The sequence below is a fragment of the Sardina pilchardus genome, chromosome 4, assembly GCF_963854185.1.
Source record: "Sardina pilchardus chromosome 4, fSarPil1.1, whole genome shotgun sequence".
NCBI lineage: Eukaryota > Metazoa > Chordata > Actinopteri > Clupeiformes > Clupeidae > Sardina > Sardina pilchardus.
In genome coordinates this window covers 19069506-19093654 of record NC_084997.1, presented here as the reverse complement: position 1 = coordinate 19093654, position 24149 = coordinate 19069506, and the positions used below count along the sequence as shown (strand labels likewise).

At 46.4% G+C, this 24149-nt stretch overlaps 1 protein-coding gene across 1 annotated transcript; it reads left to right on the top strand.

The window, feature by feature from the left end:
* Positions 1-1708: 1708 nt before the first annotated feature.
* slc39a10 (solute carrier family 39 member 10) lies at positions 1709-23909 on the top strand. The gene is made up of 12 exons (XM_062534440.1): positions 1709-2186; positions 2356-2460; positions 2845-2873; positions 6894-8558; positions 9236-9398; positions 13738-13913; positions 15107-15280; positions 15634-15754; positions 16133-16465; positions 18371-18451; positions 19584-19774; positions 21138-23909. Exons 3-12 carry the CDS (start codon positions 2871-2873, stop codon positions 21288-21290), a joined length of 3060 nt encoding a protein of 1019 aa, XP_062390424.1. The 5' UTR covers positions 1709-2186; positions 2356-2460; positions 2845-2870; the 3' UTR covers positions 21291-23909.
* Positions 23910-24149: the final 240 nt, after the last annotated feature.

Genomic DNA, 24149 nt, shown 5'->3' with positions numbered 1-24149 from the left:
TAGGGGCCTTAACCTCTTTCCTTGCTGCCATATGGTGCATTCATGCTTAACCTCATTCTGTGTCTTCATAAACCAAGGATATTGCTTACCACTGTACTGAACTGATGCTAAGAATCAAGCCCTATGACACAATAGACACCAATGGAAAATTACGTCTTTTTATTTATTTTTTCCACTCAGTGGATTTGTCTGAATTCATGGCTGTTGCCGACAGAATGGTTGTTGTTGGCTTGCCCCGGTACCAGAGAGGGTAAAGCGGAGCGAGAGGCACAAACGTTCTATCATTTCCGCGTTCTGTCTTCACAAGGGGGAGGGGGGCTAAATCCCCCTTTAAGCAGACCTGCTAACATTCAAACTGAACTGCTTGCCGATCTGACAGAGATCGATATCCCACTATGACGTCTTTGCAACACGCCTCTTTAAGCAGACCGGAACTGTTCGAATTGTGCTTCCATAGAGATGCATTACGTTGCTCTATCTTGTCAATAATTAAGGATCTTTGCCGGTACTCCCTGCTATTGTGAGTGATGACAAACCCAAGTTGTGGGCGTGGACATTTCTGTGCAGTTCGGCCCAGTGTTCCGTCCGTTTTGCAGTTGGGTCGGCCCGTCGTTTTTTTTGTTTTTTGTTTTTTTTTGCGGCGCTGGTCATTCGAACAGTCAGTTCCACTTGCTGCGCCTTCAGCTGAGATCGCTGTGGCGTGTTTTCCCCGTTCGCCCAAGTCCTCAGCAAACGCCTGCCGTCCCCATCGTGCCATCTGCTGCGCGGGGCCCCATGTGTTCTCATGCATCTGCTCGTCGTCTCTGTCTGCCTTCGGGTCTTCCGCTGACATATTTAGGAAAACGCATTCACATGAGGAAAGAGATCTTTTTTATTCACATGCGCCAATCGAGTGGCTGGCTGCGCCTTTCTCATCCTTGACAGGCTGCCTGTTAGTTGGGATTGGCACTTTTGACGGTGAAAGCGGCTCCATTCCAGCGTTGCTTGAAGGTGTGGCGCTGTCTGGAATTTTTGATAGATGCTGACAAATTATATTGTAGGGGGGTTAGCTTAGTTGTTGCTCATAGGTTTTGTGTAATGTTGCCTAATATGTCTGGCTGTGATGTTTGACCACGTCCTGTGTGTTCCCTCCTGGTTTGACTAATATCCTTAAAAGTCTTGGACAATGGAAGTCAGACACAGACAACCCTTGTTGTGTGTTTGGGTTGTAAAAGGCTTGTGACCCATGTACAGTATAGTATCTGCCATATAAGGTGAAAGACTTCATTGTGCATCATTTCCTGCATGACACTCAACTTCCTGCAAGACGTCAACTTCTCGATCAGTGCACATCTAGCACATGTGATCTGTCCATTAGTGTACATCATCTCGTTGGCTGATGGCTTGGCAGTGGATTGAAGGGAGAGAGGAGAAACAAAAGGGAGTGTAATTTCCGCTGGAATGCGAGCGTACTAGAGGGGGGAACAATGTCTCCCTGCAGGCCTGTACGAGTTAATCCGCGGCCTCTCCCCCCCCCACCGTGCGAGCACCGCCGCATACAGTAAGGGCTCCCGCGGAATCGCAGGCCGAAGCACTTGCCTCGCAACGGCAGGGACTCACGCATGACTGCCGGAGATGAGATGGGGCTGGGGAAGGGGGGGTCGATAGGGGGCCGGGGAAGGGGGGGTCGATAGGGGGCCTTGTGAGAGTCATATGAGGCGGCTTAAGGGCTCCCTCATTCATCCTCTCTTTCTCTCTTCCTCTCCTCTCTTCTCTTCTCTCTCTCTCTCTCTTGTCTCTCTTCCTCTGTCTGAGGCGGAAGATGAGCAGCACACCGAGTCTGCAGCCCCCTGCTTCACCTCACCTCGCTCCGCTACGCGCCAGGAATGTGCCCCCTGCTCCGTGCCCGCCGGGCGAGCCTGCTCTCTTGCCGCCCGCTGTTCACTTCTTCTCCCCCCCCCCCCCCCCCCCGGCCCCACCCGGTCCTCCTCTCTTGCTTTGCAATCGTGCAAACGTGGCTGCAGGTCTACTGGCGAATGAAGGCTGTCGATTCAAGATATTCGATATGCTCCAGCATCTCTCTGTGTCAGCCTTGATGGCTAAGCACAGTGTTGTGCACGCAAAACTATTTTTACAGTTATGGAGTTTCTCAATTATCCTGATATTAAAAACGTTTAAACTTTTAAACTCACACCGCCGTGATACAGGTAATTAAGATTATTGCATTGGAAGATAAGGTTCTGTCACGTGTCTTACCTAGTAAATGTCCCAACTGTCAATAAAGAATAGCCTGGTCCTGGTATTTGTTTTGACCAGGAAGTCTAAGTAATGGTGCCAGTTTACACATTGTTAATCCATTGTTTTTTCTGTTCTCAGCTAAAAAAAAAGGAAAGAAAAACAGGAAATCTGGATAAAAAATCTGGAAATATAAAGGCCAGTGGATCTGAATCGAGGGCCAAAGTGGCGCATCTTGTCATTACGGTATGCTAGTCTGTAGGGTGAACTCCCATCTTTGTCCTCCTTACCTTGTTTTGTCATATGATTGCCTTTTGTAATGTTGTACAGTGAGCTATTTCATCGATTAATAGGGCTTGTTGTCTTCAAGACTGTAGGCTGTGTGTCAACTAACAGCTAGGGCAGGGGTCTATCGTTTTAGCTTTGGATGCATAAACTACTTCTTGGGATTGTGTAGGATGTGTGTGGCTGTGAACTGTGTATGTTTAGATACTCGGCCTGCAGGCCTCCAAGATAAACAGTGCTTTGCATGTTTGTGTGTGTTTCGTTATGAGTGGCATACCGTCAGAGAGGCATGGCCAATTAACTCTACTCCCCTGACAAACACTAAACCGGTCTTTTCGTTTGCAGTGGTGTTGAAGAAGAAGCCCTCAGATATGGTGAGTAAGCTGTCATGTACCCTTCCCTCGTAGGACCTGCCCTTTAAAACAAACCCCATACAGTGGTGTTAATCCTATTGCATATGCCTAGACACACACACACACACAAAAACACACACCATAACCTATAATCTCATGTATAAGCAAAGCTTGGTGCCAAGTGAAGGGTCATTTAAGTCTAACAGCTTTACCTAACGATGGATACGCACACTTCCCCCCTCAGATTTCAGTCAGTTGTAACATTAGACATGTATCCATTGCCCTCCTAGCACTGTGCTTGCCTCAAAAGTGTTTGGCATCGTAGCTGCTGCCATTAAACACAGCCAATTGAATGCATTGGGATTCAGGTATAGTCCTTTCGTGGTGGTCATGGTTATACTGTACAAGAGCACGGTAGACTAACCAGCTGTTTGCTGTTTAATGTTATTTGTTTTCCTCCGTGGATTCCAGAACCCCCGTTTAGTCTTATCTGATGATAGCTTTTGTAACTCATGATTCTCTTTGCCCCCTTCAAAAGTCTTTCACAAGACGGCTCACGGAAATGTCATACGGGGCAACAAAGAACTCATTGAGGAGCCATACTGGGGCTTGTTTGTCACATCTGCAGGATCTTAAAATAAGTTCCGGTCTTGCCTCATCCTATCTTCGCCCGAAGGTTCAGAGGTCAACACGGTCTCATGTTTATAAACAGTGTGTGTTGTCGGGCAGCTCTCTGAAGAAGGGTTGTAATCACGTTAATGTTTGAAACCAAAACCTTGGCCATTGTCTCACACACAAACTCTCACGCACACACACACACACACACACGGCCGCTTAATTCAGTTTTCACACACTCTCGGGGACGGACTGCTGCAAGGCCGAGCCGTAAGTACTCCATGCTTGCGTGGTGGGTCTAGAGCCACTCTGGAATTGTTGTACTGATTTAGTCACTGGGCACAGAGTCTGCTTTTGTTGTCTGTCTGCAGTGTTTTAAATAGGAGTATTGCCAGGCTGAAGTGTGTGAAATTGGTTAGACAGTATTCTGTGTATGAAGTCTCTGTTGTCGCTTCAGTGGCGAATCCGATGTTTGTATTCTAATGTGAGGACGCTTAGCATTTGTGCATGCATTTAGCTAATGGGTAGTGAAACACATGGCAGTGTTTTGAGGATGTGGTGTTGCGTATATCCTGCCTTTAAATACTCATGTGAAAGGTCAGTCTCGTATGCGGTCGATTAGAATCGATACTTGGTTTCAAGGTTTAGTTGATAGATAGATAGATAGATACTTTATTGATCCCCAAGGGGAAATTCAAGATTGAGATGCTAAGTTACTGTCTCACCATCTTCTGATATATTTTGTCTCTACTTTTAAGTATCACGACAGAAAACACCGGTAGTACCATCACTACATTGACCACTATTGCTTCCTTGCAGAACTGCATTCATTTCTAGATTAAGTTTATATTTAAGCTGTGAGTGTAGTAAGTTCCTTTAATAGCCTGTTTTGATTTCAAATTAAGGGACTTTATAAACTGCCATTGATACAATAGGATATTGCAGTGGAATTGGCTGATTAAACTCTGGTTTGGGTTTGCGTGCTCTGCACGTGGCTAATTAATTGGACTCCGCTCACCTACTATGTAGAGAGAAAAATAAGTTACTAAAGGCTGGCTTAGAGGCTTTATAACCCATGATGGCAAGGTAAGCACAATTCAATGCAAACCAAAGTTTGAAGTGTAAAAACTAAACACTTAACCATAAAAAAATGGTCCAAGGTGCCGTAGTCTAAGCCAGGGATCAGTACTGAATATAAATGTTAGTGTGTTAACTTTAGGGGAACCAAGAGAAGGATATCCTTTGTACTCATTTCTCTTTCATGTCTGTTTTAAGCTTTTAGCGTTTTGATGTTTTCCACTTTGTTTTGTCTGTGTTCATGTTTTATTTGTCTGCTCCTAATTTACTCTCATCAGTAGTCTCCATTTCCACTCTCAGGAGACTGTGTGGTTGCGTTGTGTAGAGCAGTGGTTCTCAACCGGTGTACCGAGAGGCTTTTAAACAGGTTCATGAAATAGGCTCTAGAGCTGTTTTTTTTAAATGCGTCAGTAACACAGCTTCTCTGTTTAAATAGCTCAATCAAAGCCATGTGAGCATATGCCTATCACTGTGGTCTTAGCCCAAGACCACACTGTGTAGGGAAACAAAAGGGCGTGAGAATGGACACTCCTGTTATCTAGCTCAGTGTTTTCCCAACCTTTGTTCTTTGAGGGCCCCCTTGCCTGTGTCTAAGACAAGCCAGGGCCCGTTACCCAAACTCCAACCCGCATACACACACACAAGACATTGTTTTATTCAACCATCAGGGTCCGGGGATGAATTACCAATGCCTAGCCTAGCCCGACCTGAAGGTTGCTTATGCATGTTCAGAGGTCACAGGTAATACATAGCTACGTGAATTTAAATGTGGAACAAAAATATGTTTTGAGTTGGATTATACAGAGTTTAAATTATCCAACTGGGTGTGTTACTGGGATTTTATACATTTAATGTGCACAAATATAATTTTGGTAAGCTCACAACCTCAGCCCAGGCAACATTGTGCGGACCCTTGTAATCTCTGGCGACCCCTATTGGGGTCCCTGGACCCCAGGTTGGGAACCACTGATCTAGATAATAATGTGTGCGACAAACGTTCCAATCAGTAACCCAGTAGTCGATGTGCCTTGGTGTTTTGGTTTGATCTTTGGTGTGCCTTAGTCCCAAAAAGGTTGAGAACCTCGGGTTCGTTGTTGCATTATTTGTATGTCCCCTCAGGACAATGTATCAGGGCTCTCATTTGACTCTGGTTTGTTGGTGGAGGAGAGATCCAGACGCACCCACCCAAAACCAGTCTGAGCTCAGGAATGTTTTTTTTTCCCAACAGTCAGCTGTTTTCCGATGTATACAAGATAGATACCACTGCCACTGCCACAGTGTGGTGTTTTTATGCATGTGTGTGCACATGTGTAATGCATATCTGTACATTCTCCAGTCAGTGGGAAATCGGCAGGTTCATTGCAGATAGCCAGTATCTCATGGTCAGACCATAGGCTGATCTCCTCACATGCTGTGGTCTCCGCCCAGCCATCTCTAGCTGCTCAGTGACAACTGAGGTGCGTTCAAATTTGGCAAACAGTGGTGAACGTTCGTGGTGAACATGTTTTCTTTGAACAGTTAAATTTGAACAAGTCTGCAAGTCTGCAGTGTCAAAGGGTGTTGCACACACACATACCTGAGGTCATTCAAGGTGAAATATGTGACTGCCCTCATGGAAGGTGCTGTGTCTGAACCGGAATTATGGACATTATTAGGCATCTAAACGTTTCGTGAGGTCTATGAATGGGTTTTTGGATATTACAGAACTCTGGTCCTTAATCTGAAGGCGCTTTATTGTATGGCATTAAACCCCCCCCCTCCCCTGGCAAGCCTCACATTTACGTGCAGGAATGCCAACTCGCTCCGCCTCGGCTATTCACCGTTGATGAGCTGAGCTGCTGCAAGTGCCCTGGCGCTCGGGAGTAGTGTCATGCGGCGTTTCTGCCCCCGGGGCTGTTTCATCCCAGCTGTGTGGGCCATGTGCTCTCCTCTCGTCCGCTCCTGCCCAGTGCCCCCTCAGGGACCCCGACCCCCCCCCCCCCCACCCTGCACCTCACCACCCTGCACCTCCCCAAGCCTGTAGGCCTCTCCACACAGTCGCATGGAGATCACTTGACTGGAATTACTTTTGCTCCTGGCTAGCCACATGAGAAACCTTTTTTTTTATATGCCTACCCCGCACTGTATAATGCTGGCAGTATGTGCAGGAGAAAGCAGTGTAAGGGCACATTGTTGTTGTTAGTGTGATTAACTATTAGATAAGAGGTTTTTCTTTTCTTTTTTGCTCTCTTTCTTGTTTGTGCTGGTGACTTTTAAGTAGCAGCGGATGTGTAATCTAAATGTCTATTTTTCTTTCTTTCTTTCCTTCATTCTTTCTTGCTTTCCTGCTTTTTTTTTTTCTAAACGAAGGCGTCTCGAAGTGAGGAGAAGATGAGGGTCCACGCGCACACCAAGTTCTGCTTCATCTGCGTGCTCACCTTCCTGTTCAACCAGTGCAGCCATTGCCACAGCGATGGGCACGGACACGGACACGGGCATGGACACGGGCACGGACACGGCGGCAGCGGCGGCGACCTGGACCACGGGCACGGGCACGAGCAGAGCGACCACGAGCACGAGCACGAGCGCGATCACGACCACGACCACGACCACGTCCACAACGACCTGCAGATATCCCAGGCGCCGTACGTGGGGCCGTCCGGTCGTCCGGCGGGCGAGGCGGGCGACGACGGCGGCGGCGGCGGCATCAGCGAGGCGGAGAAGGAGCAGCACTACTACATCCAGAAGCTGTTCCACCGCTACAGCCAGGGCGACCAGCTCAGCTTCCACGCCTTCCAGAACCTCCTGCTGAACCTGGGCCTGGGCGAGGTCAAGGTGCTCGACGTCAAGCACGACGAGCACGACCACGTGGCTCACCTGGACCTGCTGGACCACGCGCGCGACCACGACCACGACCACGACCACGCGCGCGACCACGACCACGACCACGACCATCACCACGACCATGACCACGACCATGACCACCACCACCACGGCCATGACCACAACGCTCACGGAGAGCGCCACACCTCACACTCGCACCACCACCACCCGCAGCAGCACCCCGACAACAACAACGCAGAGGCAGGAGGGGGGCACACCACCGCCGGGCAGGACACGTTCCCCTGTAGTCGGAACAGCTCGGGGCCGACCGCGGACAGTGGTCCCGTGGACCGGGACGATCACGATCACGGCCACGATCACGGCCACGATCACGGCCATGATCACGATCACGCTCAGGACAGTGGGCGCGTTAAGGCGCAGGGTCACGATCACGATCACGATCACGATCACGACCAGGACAATGACCACAAGCACAGCCACGACGAGCACGGCGATCGCAATCACACCGCCGCGGCCATGGACCGCGCGGCCGACAGCAACGGGTCCGTCCAGGTGCGCGCGCGGGCGCAGGAGGAGAGCGGCGACCACGTCCACAGCGAGCAGTCGCCGCCCCCCCACCACCACCACGACCACCATCACAAGCATCCGCACCCACACCCCCACAACCACAACCACGAGCACCGCACCCCGGGCAATAGCACAGACGGTCGGACGCCCGCTCCCCGGGCACCGAGGCCCACGCAGGTCCCCGCCCAGCCCACGCGGGCACGGCAGAGGCCCACTTTGGACTCCGACGCTAACGTGGCGGACCCGAGCCTCCAGGAGGCCGGCCCGACGCAAGCTCCGACCCCGGCCCCAGTGACCAGGAGGGCCCGGAAGCCGCCGAGACAGAGGGGCGGCCAGCGCAACAGAAACAGGACGACGACCACCGCTGTGCCACCCACAGCGACGGAACAGGAGCACGGACACGCTCAAGATCATGCTCAAGATCACGATCACGATCACGATCACGATCACGACCACGACCATGATCACGGTCACGATCACCACGACCACAGCCATGACCATCACGACCACAACCATGACCACAGACATAGGCGCTCGCAGAAAAAGAAGCGAGAAGTGCCAAACAAGGAAAAGAGATCGCTTGCACAGCCTCATTCTGACAACCACTTCCACCAACATGACACGGTAGGCCTTTTGAGTTCCTCGACTCAAGGTGCTTCTTAACATGGAGATCCAAACACTGATCGTGATACCTCTACCAAAGTTACCCTTACCAAAAAAATATATAGATATAGTTAAAGTATATCCTTGATAAAATATAAGTTTGCTGGAAGGGTAAAATACAGTGAGATGAGATGAGAATTTTTCATGCAGCATCTCAAAGATCAGCCTCTTGCGACAAGTACAAGAAAATATTAGACTTTTCCATCAGGATAAGTATAGTGTATACTTATCATTACAAGTCAAGTATAATTCAACTTAGTGTAATTCTCATCAGTACATAAAAAGTAAGCTATGTATGTTTAGTTTAAAGTAAGTAAAACTGAACACTTTGTTTCGCTAAGGGTATGTTTTTGTTGAATTCATGTCATGGTATACTCTTAAAACGAGTTTGTTGGAAGCAACACAAAACTGTGTTGTTCCTGTCTGGACATAAAGATGTGTTAAAAACAACACAAGCGTATATTTGAATGTCCTCTTATCATAAACGTATCATTAGTCTCATATAGTGCATGCAGATTGCTCCTAGCATTGCATGTCATGACATATTTAGTGATGTATTTCTCTGTTTTGTAGGCACGCTATTTCTTTTTTGCTGTTTGTTTTTGTTTTAATATCCTCTCCTTTCTTCAACCCCCCAGTGCTTGAACCTGACTCAGCTGCTGCAGTACTACGGGCTGAGTCCGCAGTCCACCATCACCCCCCGCCAGTTCACCTACATCTGTCCTGCCCTGCTCTATCAGATCGACAGGCGCCTGTGCATACGCCACACGGAGTATGAGAACGTCCAACAAGAACAAACCGGTAGGAGAACTACCCGTGTTTTGATCTTGATGAGTAACGATCTGCTGATGCTGTTGCTGGAGGTGGGGAGAGCGTGGAGCAGATTCAGTTATTTCACAATATTAATATTCCTGGGGAATTATAAAGCGTATGAAGCATGCCGTGTCGGCTGAAGGTTTTACTCAGTGTAGCACAGCTGTGAGGGCTTAATTATGTTCAGTAGATCATTGATCTCAATCAGGCCCATGAAAATGTGTGCTGTCAATGCGTTGTGAAATAGAACAGTTGTGGACTTACAAAAACAGCTAGAGCTGCAAAAAAAACATTGGAAAAGACCACAATGTCTCAAAATTGGTTGTAGTTATGATATTTTACAACTTCATTAACCACGTGGTCACTCTATTTTTCTGAGAAGTAGACCTGTGATTTCATTGAATAGCACATGGCCTCTTACTTTGACATGGGAGGTCCTGACATTGATATGGTGCCATTTGTCATATCAAAACCTTGATAACAATTTACTACGGATAGTCACGGTGTTCTGCCAAAGCTAATTCAAACATAAATTCCTCTGGGATATTGCACCCTTTTCCCAGACAATATGGTCACTAACTGCACGTGTAGGTGCCGATACTTAAAGGTCCTCCATAAAAGATCATTTTTTTCTGTTGGCATCAGGGTGGGAATTTCGTCATTTTAGGGGCAAGGCCATTTGGCCTTCACCTTCTTTTTAGGGGCACCAAGGCCACATGATAGGGCACAAAGGCCACTGAGTAAAATTCGATGGTTTTTCATTTCAGGGTTTTCTCGACACAAATACATAGACTCGCTAGCCGCTGTAGGCTTTGAGAAACGCTAACGCAGCGTCAAACTTCTTTAAGTTGAGGCCCAATCATGGCAGACTTTGGGGTCATAGGGCCCACATACACTTACCTCACCCCACCCCCCATCAAATCATCATTATGATTATCATATCACAATTAGTATTATGCTATATTGTTAGACATGCACTTTCACTTCAAAGCAGTCAATGTTTGTGCCAAAATTGTTTACAAAAAGTTTGTGAAAACTATGGACATCAGTGGTCTGCTTTACTAATGTAAGATAGGCTATATAATTACAATAGTTCATTCTTTTGCATGTTTGCATGAGAGATACTTCTGAAAACAACAGCAAATATGGGTGCCATTGTTTTGGGATGTTTCCCTCATGTAAGCATCATAAGCCATTTTCAGACAGGTTTCTGCACATTCTGCGATAATTACCTGCCACATTTCTGACGATAGCGGACATTCAGACATGACACAGGCTATTTGCTGAAAGTAAAAGTCTGTGAACATTGCGAAAATACACCGCTGTCTGAAAACGTCTACACTCTGGTAGGCAAATGGAGAAATAAAATGAGATGGTTTATAATGAAATTTCATTTGAATGCCTGAATGTAAGAAAACACAATACCAACTTTTGTCAATGGTAAACGGCCGTGCAGATAGGCGTAAATCTGGAGATCTTTAAATGAAAGACAGGCTACAATCTTCTGACCATGTTATATTCAAATTGCCTACCGGTAAACAATGCTCAATGCTAAACAATGTTTGCCCTGTTTGTATGGAAGTTGCGGGAATCCACGTTGCTCTATTAAATGTAAATAATTATATAGCCTTAATCCGACAGGTTGAAGCAAAGCTTTGACACTAACGTTATCGTGTAGTTTCAGTTTCTGTCACGCAAACACGCACACCACGCATGCATTCAATGAAAGCTCATACCACCACTTAATTGTATGGTTCTATGTTTAATCACATCGAATTAGCTAGCATTTCCTTCTGATTGCAGTAACGTTTGCTTGCTTTTTCTGTCGCTCCGCGATCGCGTGATCAATTGCGCAGCAAATTATCAGGTGACGGACCGGAATTTCACTCAAAGAGCAAAGAGCGTTCCGTATCAGTTCAATACGGAACAAGACTTTTATAGGTCAAATACGAGACGATTCCGTATTATACTGAATGGTTGGCAACCCTAAGTCAGGGGCATAAAGGCCACTGTGGCCGTACGATGGGGTTTATATTCCACGGGGCATCTAGGCCAAAGTGTAGGGCAACGGCGCATGGCCTCGGTATAATTCCCACCCTGGTTGGCATGTTATCCACAGAACACCCTCCTTGACTGACTGCTGTTATCAATGTGATAACCGGTGGTAATAAAATTGTAAACTCCTGAGACTTTGAGTGGTGTTAAACCAAAGGGGACAGGGCCTCACGGCCATAGAGTTTATGTGTGGGTCCTGTGTAGGGCCAAGCAGGCACCAATTTGTTTTGGTATTAGATCTGCCACAAGATGAACAGTGGCTGTTCCAGATGAGCAGTTTATCTATGGGCAAAGATAAAATGAAATTACTTTTGAAAAAAGTTTTTTTTTTTTTTTTGCTTTTTTTCTGGCCCATACCAATATCCCCGGATGCTCCACTGACAAAAAACAGCAACTTGAGAGCATTTATCTTCATCATTACACATGCAATGTATTGAATGGACTTGATCAAAAGTTTATATTTAACAACTATCTTTAATGTCAGTCACTTAAGCATAGCTGCTACTTACAAAAGGGTAGAGGGTGCATGTAATGCTCTTGACTGAGAACCAAACAGGATTTCCCGACTTTCACAGTTAAAAGTGTGCAGGGATTGCTAACCTTTCCCCGTCACGTTTAAGAGCATTTACCTCCCCGTCTGAACAATTAGCTACAGTAACTTCCTGTTGTAATTCAAAGAGTAATTTGGACAGAGTGCAGTAGCTGAAGAGAGCGGACGAACGATAAGATTCTGCCCACGTTGCTCAGCAGGTCCTAGGTCTGCAGGGGCTAATAGCCTGTTAATGAGTGCTTTGTGGCCATCTCGGCCTCTGAGATTGCATTTTCCCCACTGGGAGGGGCCTCTTGGCTTGGCTGTTGAAAATGGCCATACTAGCTTTTAATGGCTTCAGTCTTCTTATCCCAACTGTGAAGGTCTGTTTTCGGATGGACCGTTGAGATACAATGATCATTTTCAGTTCATGAAACCAGAAAACGGTCTTTTAGTCATCATGATGATGATTATTACCCCCCCCCCCCCCCCCCTCCCCCCAAATTTTAGAAGTATGCTACTTGTAATAACCTCACTTTGACCAAGCTCCGTTCTTTTTCTTGATGGAAGCATATACTTAAGAGTTTCATAGACTCAAATTATGGAAACAAAATCTAAAGTAAAGAGCATAATTAAAAGTGTTTTTTTTTTTTTTTTTTTTTTTATCACATGAATGCACATTAGTCAGGAAGTCGACTTGGAATGGCTGCATCCCCGGTAATTTGACAGGAGCTGCCAGTTTGTGATGCCAGGCTCATAATTACAGGCAGTATTCTATTGCCAGGAAAAAGTTCCATTTAGTTTCACGCCATTTATGGCTGGTAATCCTCTCTACCTTAATGAATTGCCTGTGACTGAAGATTGACACCGTCATTGTCACTGTCTGTTGTTGGCTGGTCATTGTGCTCTTTAAAGGATGTTCAATGTGATTCGTACGCAACCAACAATAACACTTAGTTTAAATTAATTATGGTCTCTAAAGTTCTTCTGTCCTCAGTTTGTAAGTTTATGTAATTCAATACAACTTCATGAGTATCATAGGTAACTTGTTTTACCAGTACATCCTGACAAAACAACTCTAAACTTCTGGCTGATTGCTTTGTCTGACAAATGTGTTTCCAACGGTTCTTTGCAAATAGGCTTGAGGTTTCCTGTTTTGCAGGAAAGACCCATTCTGGGTTGGATCCAGATGGTACTTGCTTGCTTATATAAGTATATTGCCAAACTGTATGTACCAAGAACAGGGTTTCCTGTAGAAGTGAAGTCATAGGGCCCTAATTTGAAGTACAAAGTCTAAAAAAGGATATGTCTGGTGTAAGAACAACCTAGTGGCTATTTTTGGATGATGACTAGACGTTCATAGGGGGAGTCCCTGTAGACAAACAATAAATATTTGCTTCTGCTGATTCTACACCGTTCTAAACCGATTATCTCGTCACTGATCACGCCCCTTTAGGAGCCGGAAATGGGTGCCATTTCATTCCATTGAAAAACCCCTTTATGATTCATCTTAGTAACTATACGATCTTTGGCTAAACCATTTAACTTCTGTTGAATCTCCACTCATGTCCATGGCCCCAGATCCATTAGATGTCATGGAGGCGTCTGAGTAATGGCTCTCGTTCCTCTCTCTCTCTCTCTCTCTCTCTCTCTCTCTCTCTCTCTCTCTCTCTCTCTCTCTCTCTCTCTCTCTCTCTCTCTCTCTCTCTCTCTCTCTCTCTCTCTCTCTCTCTCTCTGTGCAGCCATGGTGTGGTTGTGGGGCTTCGTGTCCATCACCATCATCAGCTTGCTGTCGCTGCTGGGCGTGGTGCTGGTGCCCATCCTCAACCAGTCCTGCTTCAAGTTCCTGCTCACCTTCCTGGTGGCGCTCGCCGTGGGCACGCTGAGCGGCGACGCCCTGCTCCACCTGCTGCCCCACGTGAGTCCTGTGGCACACACACACACACACACACACACACACACTGTCACCGCACACACACACTGACACCGCACACACACACACACACACACACTGACACCGCACACACACACACACACACACACACACACTGACACCGCACACACACACACACACACACACACACTGACACCGCACACACACACACACACACACACACACACTGACACCGCACACACACACACACACACACACACACACACACACACACACACACACACACACACACACACACACACACACTGACACCGCACACACACACACACACACTGACACCACACACACACACACACACACTGACACCGCACACACACACACACACACACTCTGACACCACACACACACACACACACACACACACACACACACACACACACACACACACTGACACCACACACACACACACACACACTGACACCACACACACACACACACTGACACTCTGACACCACACACACACACACACACACACACACACACACTGACACCACACACACACACACACACACTGACACCACACACACACACACACTGACACCGCACACACACACACACACACTGACACCGCACACACACACACACACACACACACACTGACACCGCACACACACACACGCACAAACACACTGTCACACTAACACGTGAGCACACACACACACACACACATATAGCTTATAAAGTGAACTTGACCTTGAACTTAAACACACACACACACACACACACACACACACACACACACATACATATAACGTATAAAGTGAACTTGACCTTGAACTTAAACACATACACACACAACTTCCAACAACGCAGGCACTCACTCAACACAAACACTGCTTTGACACCTCAGCAATTGCCATTTAAATTCATTTTATTGACTTTAATTCTGACGTCGACTCGTGGATTTTATTGGTTTAAGTTAGGTCACTCCCAACATTAATGAATGGAATGTCGTGTCATTGTCATGGAACTCTACCTGTTGACAAAATAATCTCCCTAACAACGCTGCTTACCAGCTATAGCCTACAGGATTACTAAGCTAATGAAAGGATATGATATTTCCACAGAAAATTCTCCTCGGTCATTCACACATGACATTACCAGCTCAAGCAATAAGATGTGTCGTAAATAACTTAATTTCTTTTGTGACCGTTTAGTCCCAAGGCGGCCACGACCACGACCACGGCCATGACAAGCCCGTGGACGACAACAGGGACCTGCTGGAGGAGTTTGACGCCGTGTGGAAGGGCCTGATGGCGCTGGGCGGGATCTACCTCCTCTTCGTTATCGAGCACTGCATCGGCATGTTCAAGCACTACAAAGACCAGGGGGTAAGGCACCACAAAAGAAAGGGGGATTAACAGCCTTGCACAGGCCAAACGGCGGGGGGGGGGGTGATGGATGGGTGGGTGAGGGGGTTAGGGGCGCGTAAAAGCACGAAAACTAGATCAGAGAGAACTGGAGATTAGGTACTACAAATACTTCAACATGAACTGCAAAGTTTTAAGCATGAACTACAAGAACCCACGAGGACACATACACTGTAGGTTGAATTAGTCCAGGCTTGACATGTTGAGTTATTGCACTCACTGAGTCATTTAAAGACAACAGTTAAGGTGTAGGCGTGAAGGGGCACGGCGGCTCCAGCACTCTTGTCTCACGCACCTGCGCTTGCTGCTTCCAGGGCACCCTGTGTCGGAGGAGGAAGAGGAGCGAGGAGGCGAAGATCGGCAGGAAGCTGTCGGACCACAAGCTGAACCGTCGCTCCGACGCTGAGTGGTTGCACCTGAAGCCACTTACGGAGGGTAAAGCACCTGTTCCTGTCATGTGCCATAGCACCGCTCTCACTCGCCTGCCTACTTGTCACGGCAGTGAAAAGACATTTTGTGGATCTTGACACGAAAACACTACATGCTAGCTTCACCTTACAAGCACATTTGAGACTATTTCAGTCTGTATTTATCCTTATGTGAACAGTATCGGCCATTTGGCAACACTTGAAACTTGACTTCTGAAAATGGTTCTGGTTTTGTTGGCATTTTCCCATTTCCCCCTAAAATGATGTGGCATAAGAAAACCAATGAAAGGGATTGAAAGGGGGATGTATTTAGGAACATGTCGCCAGTTTACATCTGACTGTCGGCCAGTCTGTCGATGCTCACGTTCCCCCCTGTGTCCTGTAGGTCCAGAGGGCACGCCGTTGCCGGGCGAAGTGAGCCACAACGACACACAGCTGTCCGAGCTCCAGCCGCCGGACACGCCCCCCACCACCACCACCACCCCGCTGGCCCTCACCGACGGCCACGACGGCCAGCCGCCGGAGGCCGAGGAGCACCAGGCCACGGAGAACGGCCGGAAGGCCAAGGCCAAGAAGCACGGGCACTCGCACGGCCACGGCCACTCGCACGCGCACTGCCACTCCGAGCAGGAGATGAAGGACGCGGGCGTCGCCAGCATCGCCTGGATGGTCATCATGGGAGATGGAATGCACAACTTCAGTGATGGCCTTGCTATAGGTTAGACTAGTGTTGCCCAACCTTTTTTCCTTAAGACAAGCCCCCTACCCAGAGTCTAGGGATGCAACGGTTTTCAATAATTTATTGAACCGTTCGGTTTGGCCTGTTCGGTTCAATAGACTCACTTAAACCGCAATATTTCGGTATACGCGACATTAAACTTTTTATTTAATACAAGGTTATTGCACGCGCGTAGCCTGGGAGCGATAGCAAGGAGTGCTTAGGACCCGGGGGATGAGTTTTCTCTGACTGTTCAGCTTGCCTCTCGTCAACCTTGCAACAACCAATCAGAATTTTACTGAATTTCCCAAGACCCAATAAGCACGTTGAAATGCAAATGAAGGAGTCATGTGAGAAGAAACAAACTTTACCGGCGGCTGCACGATCATGGCGACATTCGAAGTAGCCTACGAACAAGTCAAAAAGACCGTCAGTAAACAAAGCACAGTGTGCAAGCACTGCTTCACAACGATCACCTAATAAAGGTAACACACCCAACATGTCGGCCCATTTGCGCCATCATCACCCGGCTGTAACCTTTAGTGGAGCAGCACGGAGAGCTAGTTTGCCACCGAAAACCCAACCATCCATTGCTGCAGCCTTTCGGCAACAATATTCCTATAATTCCCAAAAACACAAAGACATAACGAATGCGATTGGCGTGTTCATAGGAAAAGACATGATGCCCTGCCTATACGGTGGTTTTGGGTATGGGATTTCGCTACATGATAAATGTTCTCGATCATCGCTTCAATATCCCCTCCGGCACGCATTTCAGCAGTAAGATTCCTGAACTGTACGAAATGTGTAAGAGAGAAGTTGAAAAAGTGACTTTTAAAGTTTACATTTTATGCAACCTACTTAATATTACAAAAGGGCTGTATGTTCTGTAAGACAACAGGTAAGGGATAATCAACGACGCGCCGTGCGGTGCGTTTATAGGAAAATAATGCACGTTCGAAGTGGTAATAAGGACCCGACGCCGCAGGCGGACACTTCGATAAATAGGCTACATTATTTTCCTAGAAACGCACAGGGCGCGGAGTTGATTATCCCGCTTATACCACTGCTACTATCATTTTCATTTATATTGCCGCTGTCTTAGATGCAACATTGCTGTTTTTACCGTTACATTCACATTGGCGAAAGTGTAATAAGCCCAAAAGAAGGGAAATACATCATAGCCGTGCGGTATATAGAAAAATAATGCACGTTTCAAATAGCGCACCACAATAGGAAATTTGACCAAGCAGTGGTATAATAAATAAATAATTACACATTACTTTATGCTGCACTTCACTATGGATAATATTGCCTGTTTATGACAGAAGGCAATGATGGTGTTCTTTTCTTATAATACATTTTTGTGATTCTGCTTCATCTGTGTCTGGCTATGCATTTAATATTTTCTCTGCAAGTGTAAGTAGAAGCACATTGTTGATTTGAAATAGAAAAGGCAAATATAACCTCCTGTATGCTAGAGCCAAGATAATATTGATATATTGAAACCGAACCGTTACCGTGGCCCAAAAACCGTGATACAAACCGAACCGTGGCAAAACTGTACCGTTGCATCCCTACCAGAGTCCTAACAGCAAACAATACATTGTTTTATTCAACTATAAAACTGGGTGTGTTATTGGGATTTTATACATTTAATATGCACAAATATAATTTTGCTAACCTCACAACCTCACAACCTCAGCCCTGGCACCCCTCAGTGCGGACCCCCTGCAATCTCTGGCGACCCCTATTGGGGTCCCCAGACCCCAGGATGGGAACCACTGGGTTAGACTAGCAAAGTCAGACTTAAGTCTTTAAATTAATACGGAGTAAATCAGGCAAACATTTGCAGTGCCGAATTGTAATGCTAACGTTGCTAACAGTTCTGTCTTTCCTTCTCAGGTGCCGCCTTCAGTGCCAACATCACGGGTGGCATCAGTACCTCCGTTGCCGTATTCTGCCATGAACTGCCTCATGAACTTGGTACGTCAAAACTTGCTGCTTGGGTGACTTTTGGGCGACTTTCTCAGCATTTTAGCAAACCGTTCGTCAAAGCATTCATCTTTTCATAAATACGCTTTTGAATGAAGGAGAGAGCGACTTTAAGAATGCGCCTCTTGGGTGTTCTACGAGAAGGACGCTGCTATTCGATGTGCTGCTACAAGACACTTTGCCTCGTTTATTTTGAGCTGTAAGTGGAGCAGCTTTTCTTCTCCAGGTGCAGGGCAAAATAACTTATTGATCAAGCGGGCTCCCATCAGACAGGACTTCACAGGGGAGAGAGCTTTCCATTTATCATTTCAGTGCCTCCTGAAGCTTTTCAGCAAGTTGAGATTTACTGGTGTAAAACATTCCTGGTTGGGGGAGGACAAAAAAAAAAACAGAATGTACTCAAAAGCCAGACAGTAAAAGCAGCAGACACAACGATATGACTTAATGGGTGGGACCAGACGTAAACAACATCAACAATAACAGCAACAGCCGCAACAACAAGACAGTTTCTCAGTGCCTAGTCCTCCTGTGCGCGCCATCCAGGAAGCGAAGATGTAGTGGCTAAATTTGCTCGGCCCTCGGGGGAGCCTTGCAGCTGTGTGCCCCTGGCACCTGACAGACGCATCTCTCAACGCCGCGACAACAAAGCTCTCTCCGCACAGCGGCAGCCTGCGGGGCGGCGGCCATGATGGAGGGTCTTTACCGCCCCGCGGCGCGGCTAATTGCCGTTGACGGGTGTGTTAATTGTGCTCCGCGACACTGAGTGGAAGCGGGGACTCGGTTAGGGAAGGGGAGGTCTGCGCGAGTGGCGAGAGAGACGGAGTGTAATTAAAAGGGTGGTGTCTGGCCCGCACCCTCCGAGTGATGGATGAGCCGGCAGCCCGACAACGTGCCCTCATCATTAACGGCGGGGGCGGGGGCGGGGGAAGAGATGAAGAGTGAAGGCTTTTTTTTTTTTTCTTTACTCGTCTGACATGTGAAAAACATTCCCATAAGTTGTCCTCTGAGCTTGACATCCTGCAGTGTGTGCTTGAAGCACAACTTTTGAATTTGTCCGTTTGTCTTTCGTCTTTCGTTATTGGCAGTCGGCTAACTGTTTGGCTACCGCTTTTGTTTGTTGCAGGCGACTTTGCGGTGCTGCTAAAAGCGGGCATGTCCGTGAAACAGGCCCTGGTCTACAACGTCCTCTCGGCCCTCATGGCCTACGTGGGCATGCTGATCGGCACGGCCGTCGGTCAGTACACGCACAACGTCACCAGCTGGATCTTCGCGGTCACCGCTGGCATGTTCCTCTACGTGGCTTTGGTGGACATGGTGAGTTTAGAGGCCGCAGGTTGTTTCCGTATGAGTCATAGGCTACACCTGTTATGCTGAGGGCAGTATGGATGGATGTTATTTAGAGTTATTTTAAGAAACCCTTCTGAGTCCTCCTGGAGGGTTTTTTTTGTCTCACACATACTGTATGTTTCTGCCATACTAGAGCAAACACAATTGTATAATAATTTACATACGGTAGCTGTTTCAAGTGGCTGAAAAACATGTTGACAGTAACTCTTCTGTTCATTGTCAGTTACTCATTGTCAGGGTCTTTTCCCACGGCAAGTCAATTATAATGTAGAATTTCTATAGCATGAACGAAGATTTGATGAGTTGTTTGTGTTGAACCCATAATTGGCCTAAAGCCCTAAAGGTTTTGCTATCAACACACAAATGTTTTGCCATACTTGCAAACTATATTATATTATGTGAAAACTTACATATCTACTTACACACTTAAAACCTGCATACAATACTTATGCTGCATTCACGTGCTATGGAAAAGATGATATTTTCCATTTGTGAACTGGTAGTTACCAGTGTGTTGTGTTCAAGTGCTTTGTTGCCGTACTGTTAGGAAATGAGTAAATTACCTGTCACTCATCACTAGCTAGCATATCGCTCTGGGCAGACCATACCAAACCATAACAGCTTTTTAAAAATGTACCCTGAGTGTCAAAGCATTATATTACAATTGTCAATGACACAACATTGTATAGGCTACAAAAAATATCTGCTAACAGTATCAAAAAATATTTTAGTAGTAAACAATGCTATCATTCACAACTCTTCCGTTGCTCTCCGCCATGTTGAAAATGTCAAAGGTTATCTCATCTCGGCAACTCGTCCATCAAAATATTCTACGAGTTGCCCCGGGGAAAATACCACATGAGATGGTGTTCATGTGCATTTTTGACCTCGGCTTTTGGTATTTACCATTATTACCATAGCACATGAAGGCACCATAACAAGTTGGTAGATTATCTGATTAGCTATTCTATTGATGTTAACCGGCCTGCTCTGAGGTCTTGCATAGTTACCTCAGGTGGCTGAAAAACGAGTTGTTAACCCATAATTGGCCTGAGCCCTAAAGGTTTTGCTATCAACACACAAATGCTTTGCCATACTTACATACTTACAACCTACATACAGTACTTACAAGTGATGGCTGATAAATTATCTGATGTTAACCGGCCTGCTCTGTGGTCTTGCATAGCTACCTCAGGTGGCTGAAAAACATGCTTTTTTTGTTGTCCAGATTGTCAGTAGCCCATGTAGACTTTCTGTATCACGACAGAAGGTTGTTGTTGTTGATGTGGACCCATCTAAACGGGGCCTGCCCTGTGGGTTTGTGTTGCAGCTGCCGGAGATGCTCCACGGAGACAGCGAGGAGCACAAGCGCTGCCAGCTGGGCCACTTCCTGCTGCAGAACCTGGGCCTGCTCACCGGGTTCGCCCTCATGCTGCTCATCGCTATCTTTGAGGATCGCATCAAGTTCGATTTTGACCTCTAGATAGCGGGGATAGTAGAGAGATAGCGGGTGGGTGGGGTGGGTTTGGGTAGCAAGGGGAGACAGGTTGAGGAGAGGGGGAGGGGGGGGGGGGACACAGCTTAAAGTACGTGGGCTTCACCTTCAAGTGGCTTCAAAGTGCGGAGTTTCTGTTCTGCAAGCATGGTACAAACAGCTCTTATTCACACCCATCATGCCTCAGTTGCTAACTGCATCTCTGGAGGCACTAGCAGTAACTGACCATGAGGACATTTGTTTACAGTTTACCTATCTTTTTATTTTGCTCACATCCCCCCCCCCCCTCCCCTCCCCTCCCCCAACCTCGTTGTGTCTGTCTCAGACCCCCACCCCCCTCCCCCGCCCACCCACCCTACCTGACAAACACAGTTGGCGCATGCGTTGTGACTCGGGTCATGAGGCAGATTTCATAAGGTCACCCCTACGTGCACTGTCCAGTGCCTCCCACCACACTGCTAGTAGTGTTACTTTAGCCCATGGCAGCTGCTCCTCTGACCGCGGGGGGAAACGTTCTTCTGCTCGTTAAATAACGTCTGCATCCAAGAAAACAACAACAAAACAAAACAAAAAAATGCTAGAATTGGCATAGGTGCTTTTCATTTCAGTCAACCCTTTGCTACCACTGAACGACTTGAATTTCCACCCCATTGCTAAGCCGAGAGGGACGTGACGATGCAATGCCACTCAGACTGGCAGAGGATGATTTCCCCCCACAGAGGCAGCTCATGATGGCCAGAGAGCCCTTTGCCAGCCTCATTACCTGCAGTCTTTGTCCTCTCAGCAGCTACCCGCGACCATCTGTATTGTCAGCTGTCTACGCGTGCGTGCGTGTATGTGTGTGTGTGTGTGTAGTGCAGCGTCGTTGTTGTTGTCGTCGTCGTCGTCGTCATAGGCCATTTTTGTGATTAGCCATGGTGTGTCTCATTGTGCGATGTTCTCTATTGTCCTTCCATTCTTGTGCCAAGCACAGATTACTGGGCAGCTCATCCAGTCGAGGCAATCCAAAATGCGCGTTAGAACCCCACTGGTGACCAAGGCTTTTTTGGAAATGGCAGCAGGTTTCAGTCTCCACAGCGAAGCTAAGTCTTAAGTACTGTCAGTGATGGCACACGACAGACACGGTTTTTTTTTTAGATCATAATGTGAAAGTATGTTTAGAAGAGGATAGCATCTCAACATACATGTTCAGTATTAATGTGATGACAAGAAAAGGTGTTTTCTTCTCTTATCCATCAACTGCTTTGATTGTCTATTTGGTTGTTTATAAGTCCCCACCAGCAACAAAGGCTTGCAAGCAAGTAAACAAACAAGCCAACATCGACGCCACATGACATAGCTTTTTTTTGGTCCCTCTGTTTAAGCAAGGAGCCTTGCTGGAAGAGTTAACGTGTAGATGAATAGCACTGTGATAGGGCTCTCAAGAGACCGGCAGACAGTAGTTTAGTTGATCATATCAGTAATGCACAGAGCTACTTTTGAAAGGCATAATCTAAAAAAAGAAAACATAGTCTTTACTTCTAGCTGTGGGAGCCAAGTAGTCACTGCGTTTATGAAGGATGCAAGATATCGTTTCAAGGCAAGGTTTTGACCATTGAACATGAAGGATAACATTGATGTGTGTTATTTCCCGTTCCTTTCGCTTTTTGCATTGACTTGTAAAAGCACAGTGAGGCATATTCTTCACATTCAGAGAGAAAAAATTGGCGACTTGAAATGCGGATCTTAGTCCATGACCACAGTTAGTAGCACACTGGATTTTTAATCGTGACTGCATCCACTGACTCCTTGTTACTGTCCACGTTAGAGTCAATAAATTATGGACTTACAATGTTTTCGGAAATCAAATTTAGTTTTAATGCTAACTGCCATCTTGAAATGTTACTTTTTGTTCATTGTGTTAATCAGCAGTCAGTGCTAGAGCTTACTAAATTCAAGACCATGTCTCAATGTGAAATTTATCTAAATTTATATGTTGACAATCTCAAGCCTTTGTGCGTGGCTGGACCCTCCTATCATTGTGTATACTGTATGTTGTGTAGTTTTTTGATTTTACTAGCCTAATTTGCACTTGTAGTGATTAATTCACATTGATTTGTTTGATTTGTTTGATTTGTCAAACCATGGAGTATCTGTTTGAAATTATGTTCTCTAGACAATGAACGTTTTTTTGTTACCATGAAACTATTTGTCATTTTCTAGTTGTCGTTTTTTTCCTGATTTCTATGGGTATTTGTGACAGACACCACCTTGACTGTGCCAAATGAAAAAAAAAAAAGGCCATGGGGGTTGAAATTGTGCGCTCAAAAAAGTTGCTGCTTTCAAAACATTCCATTGGCTGTCTTCGCTGCTCATATGCTTCGTGGGCGTTGCACGCAGGAGTACCATATGTGTGCGATTTCCATTGATCCTGTCACTGTGTGACATCCATTGTCTCCTAGTCTTGGCTATGAATCATCGTGGATCACATTCGCTGATGTACTTGATTGGATCAAAATCATGCATGTGAGGCATGAGTTTAAATGGATCAAACAAAATGTTTTTTTTTTTTTTTTTGGCTGTGCTTTTTTATTTCTGTTTATTAAATGAAGAGGAAATGAAAAGAAACACTGTGTGTCTTTGGATTACTTTTTGTCTATTACATTTCTTTTGTGTGTCATTTGTAATTTATTTGAGATGGATGTAAAGTCTCTGAGGTATACTTTGGGGGCCAGTGGTGTTGAGAGTTTTGTTCTTGATCAACTCTGACATTGACTATCTTCAAATGTGTCATGTAAGCACCTCCACCCCTGAAAATCCTACCAATGAAATGGATGGTGCCAGTGAAGATAAGAAAACCCATATTCT

Bases quoted from the DNA above. Each gene is read 5' to 3' on its own strand.
- slc39a10 (XM_062534440.1), top strand. The intron at 15,755-16,132 runs GTAAAGCACCTG...TGTGTCCTGTAG, and splicing joins CCTGAAGCCACTTACGGAGG to GTCCAGAGGGCACGCCGTTG. The intron at 16,466-18,370 runs GTTAGACTAGTG...TTTCCTTCTCAG, and splicing joins CAGTGATGGCCTTGCTATAG to GTGCCGCCTTCAGTGCCAAC.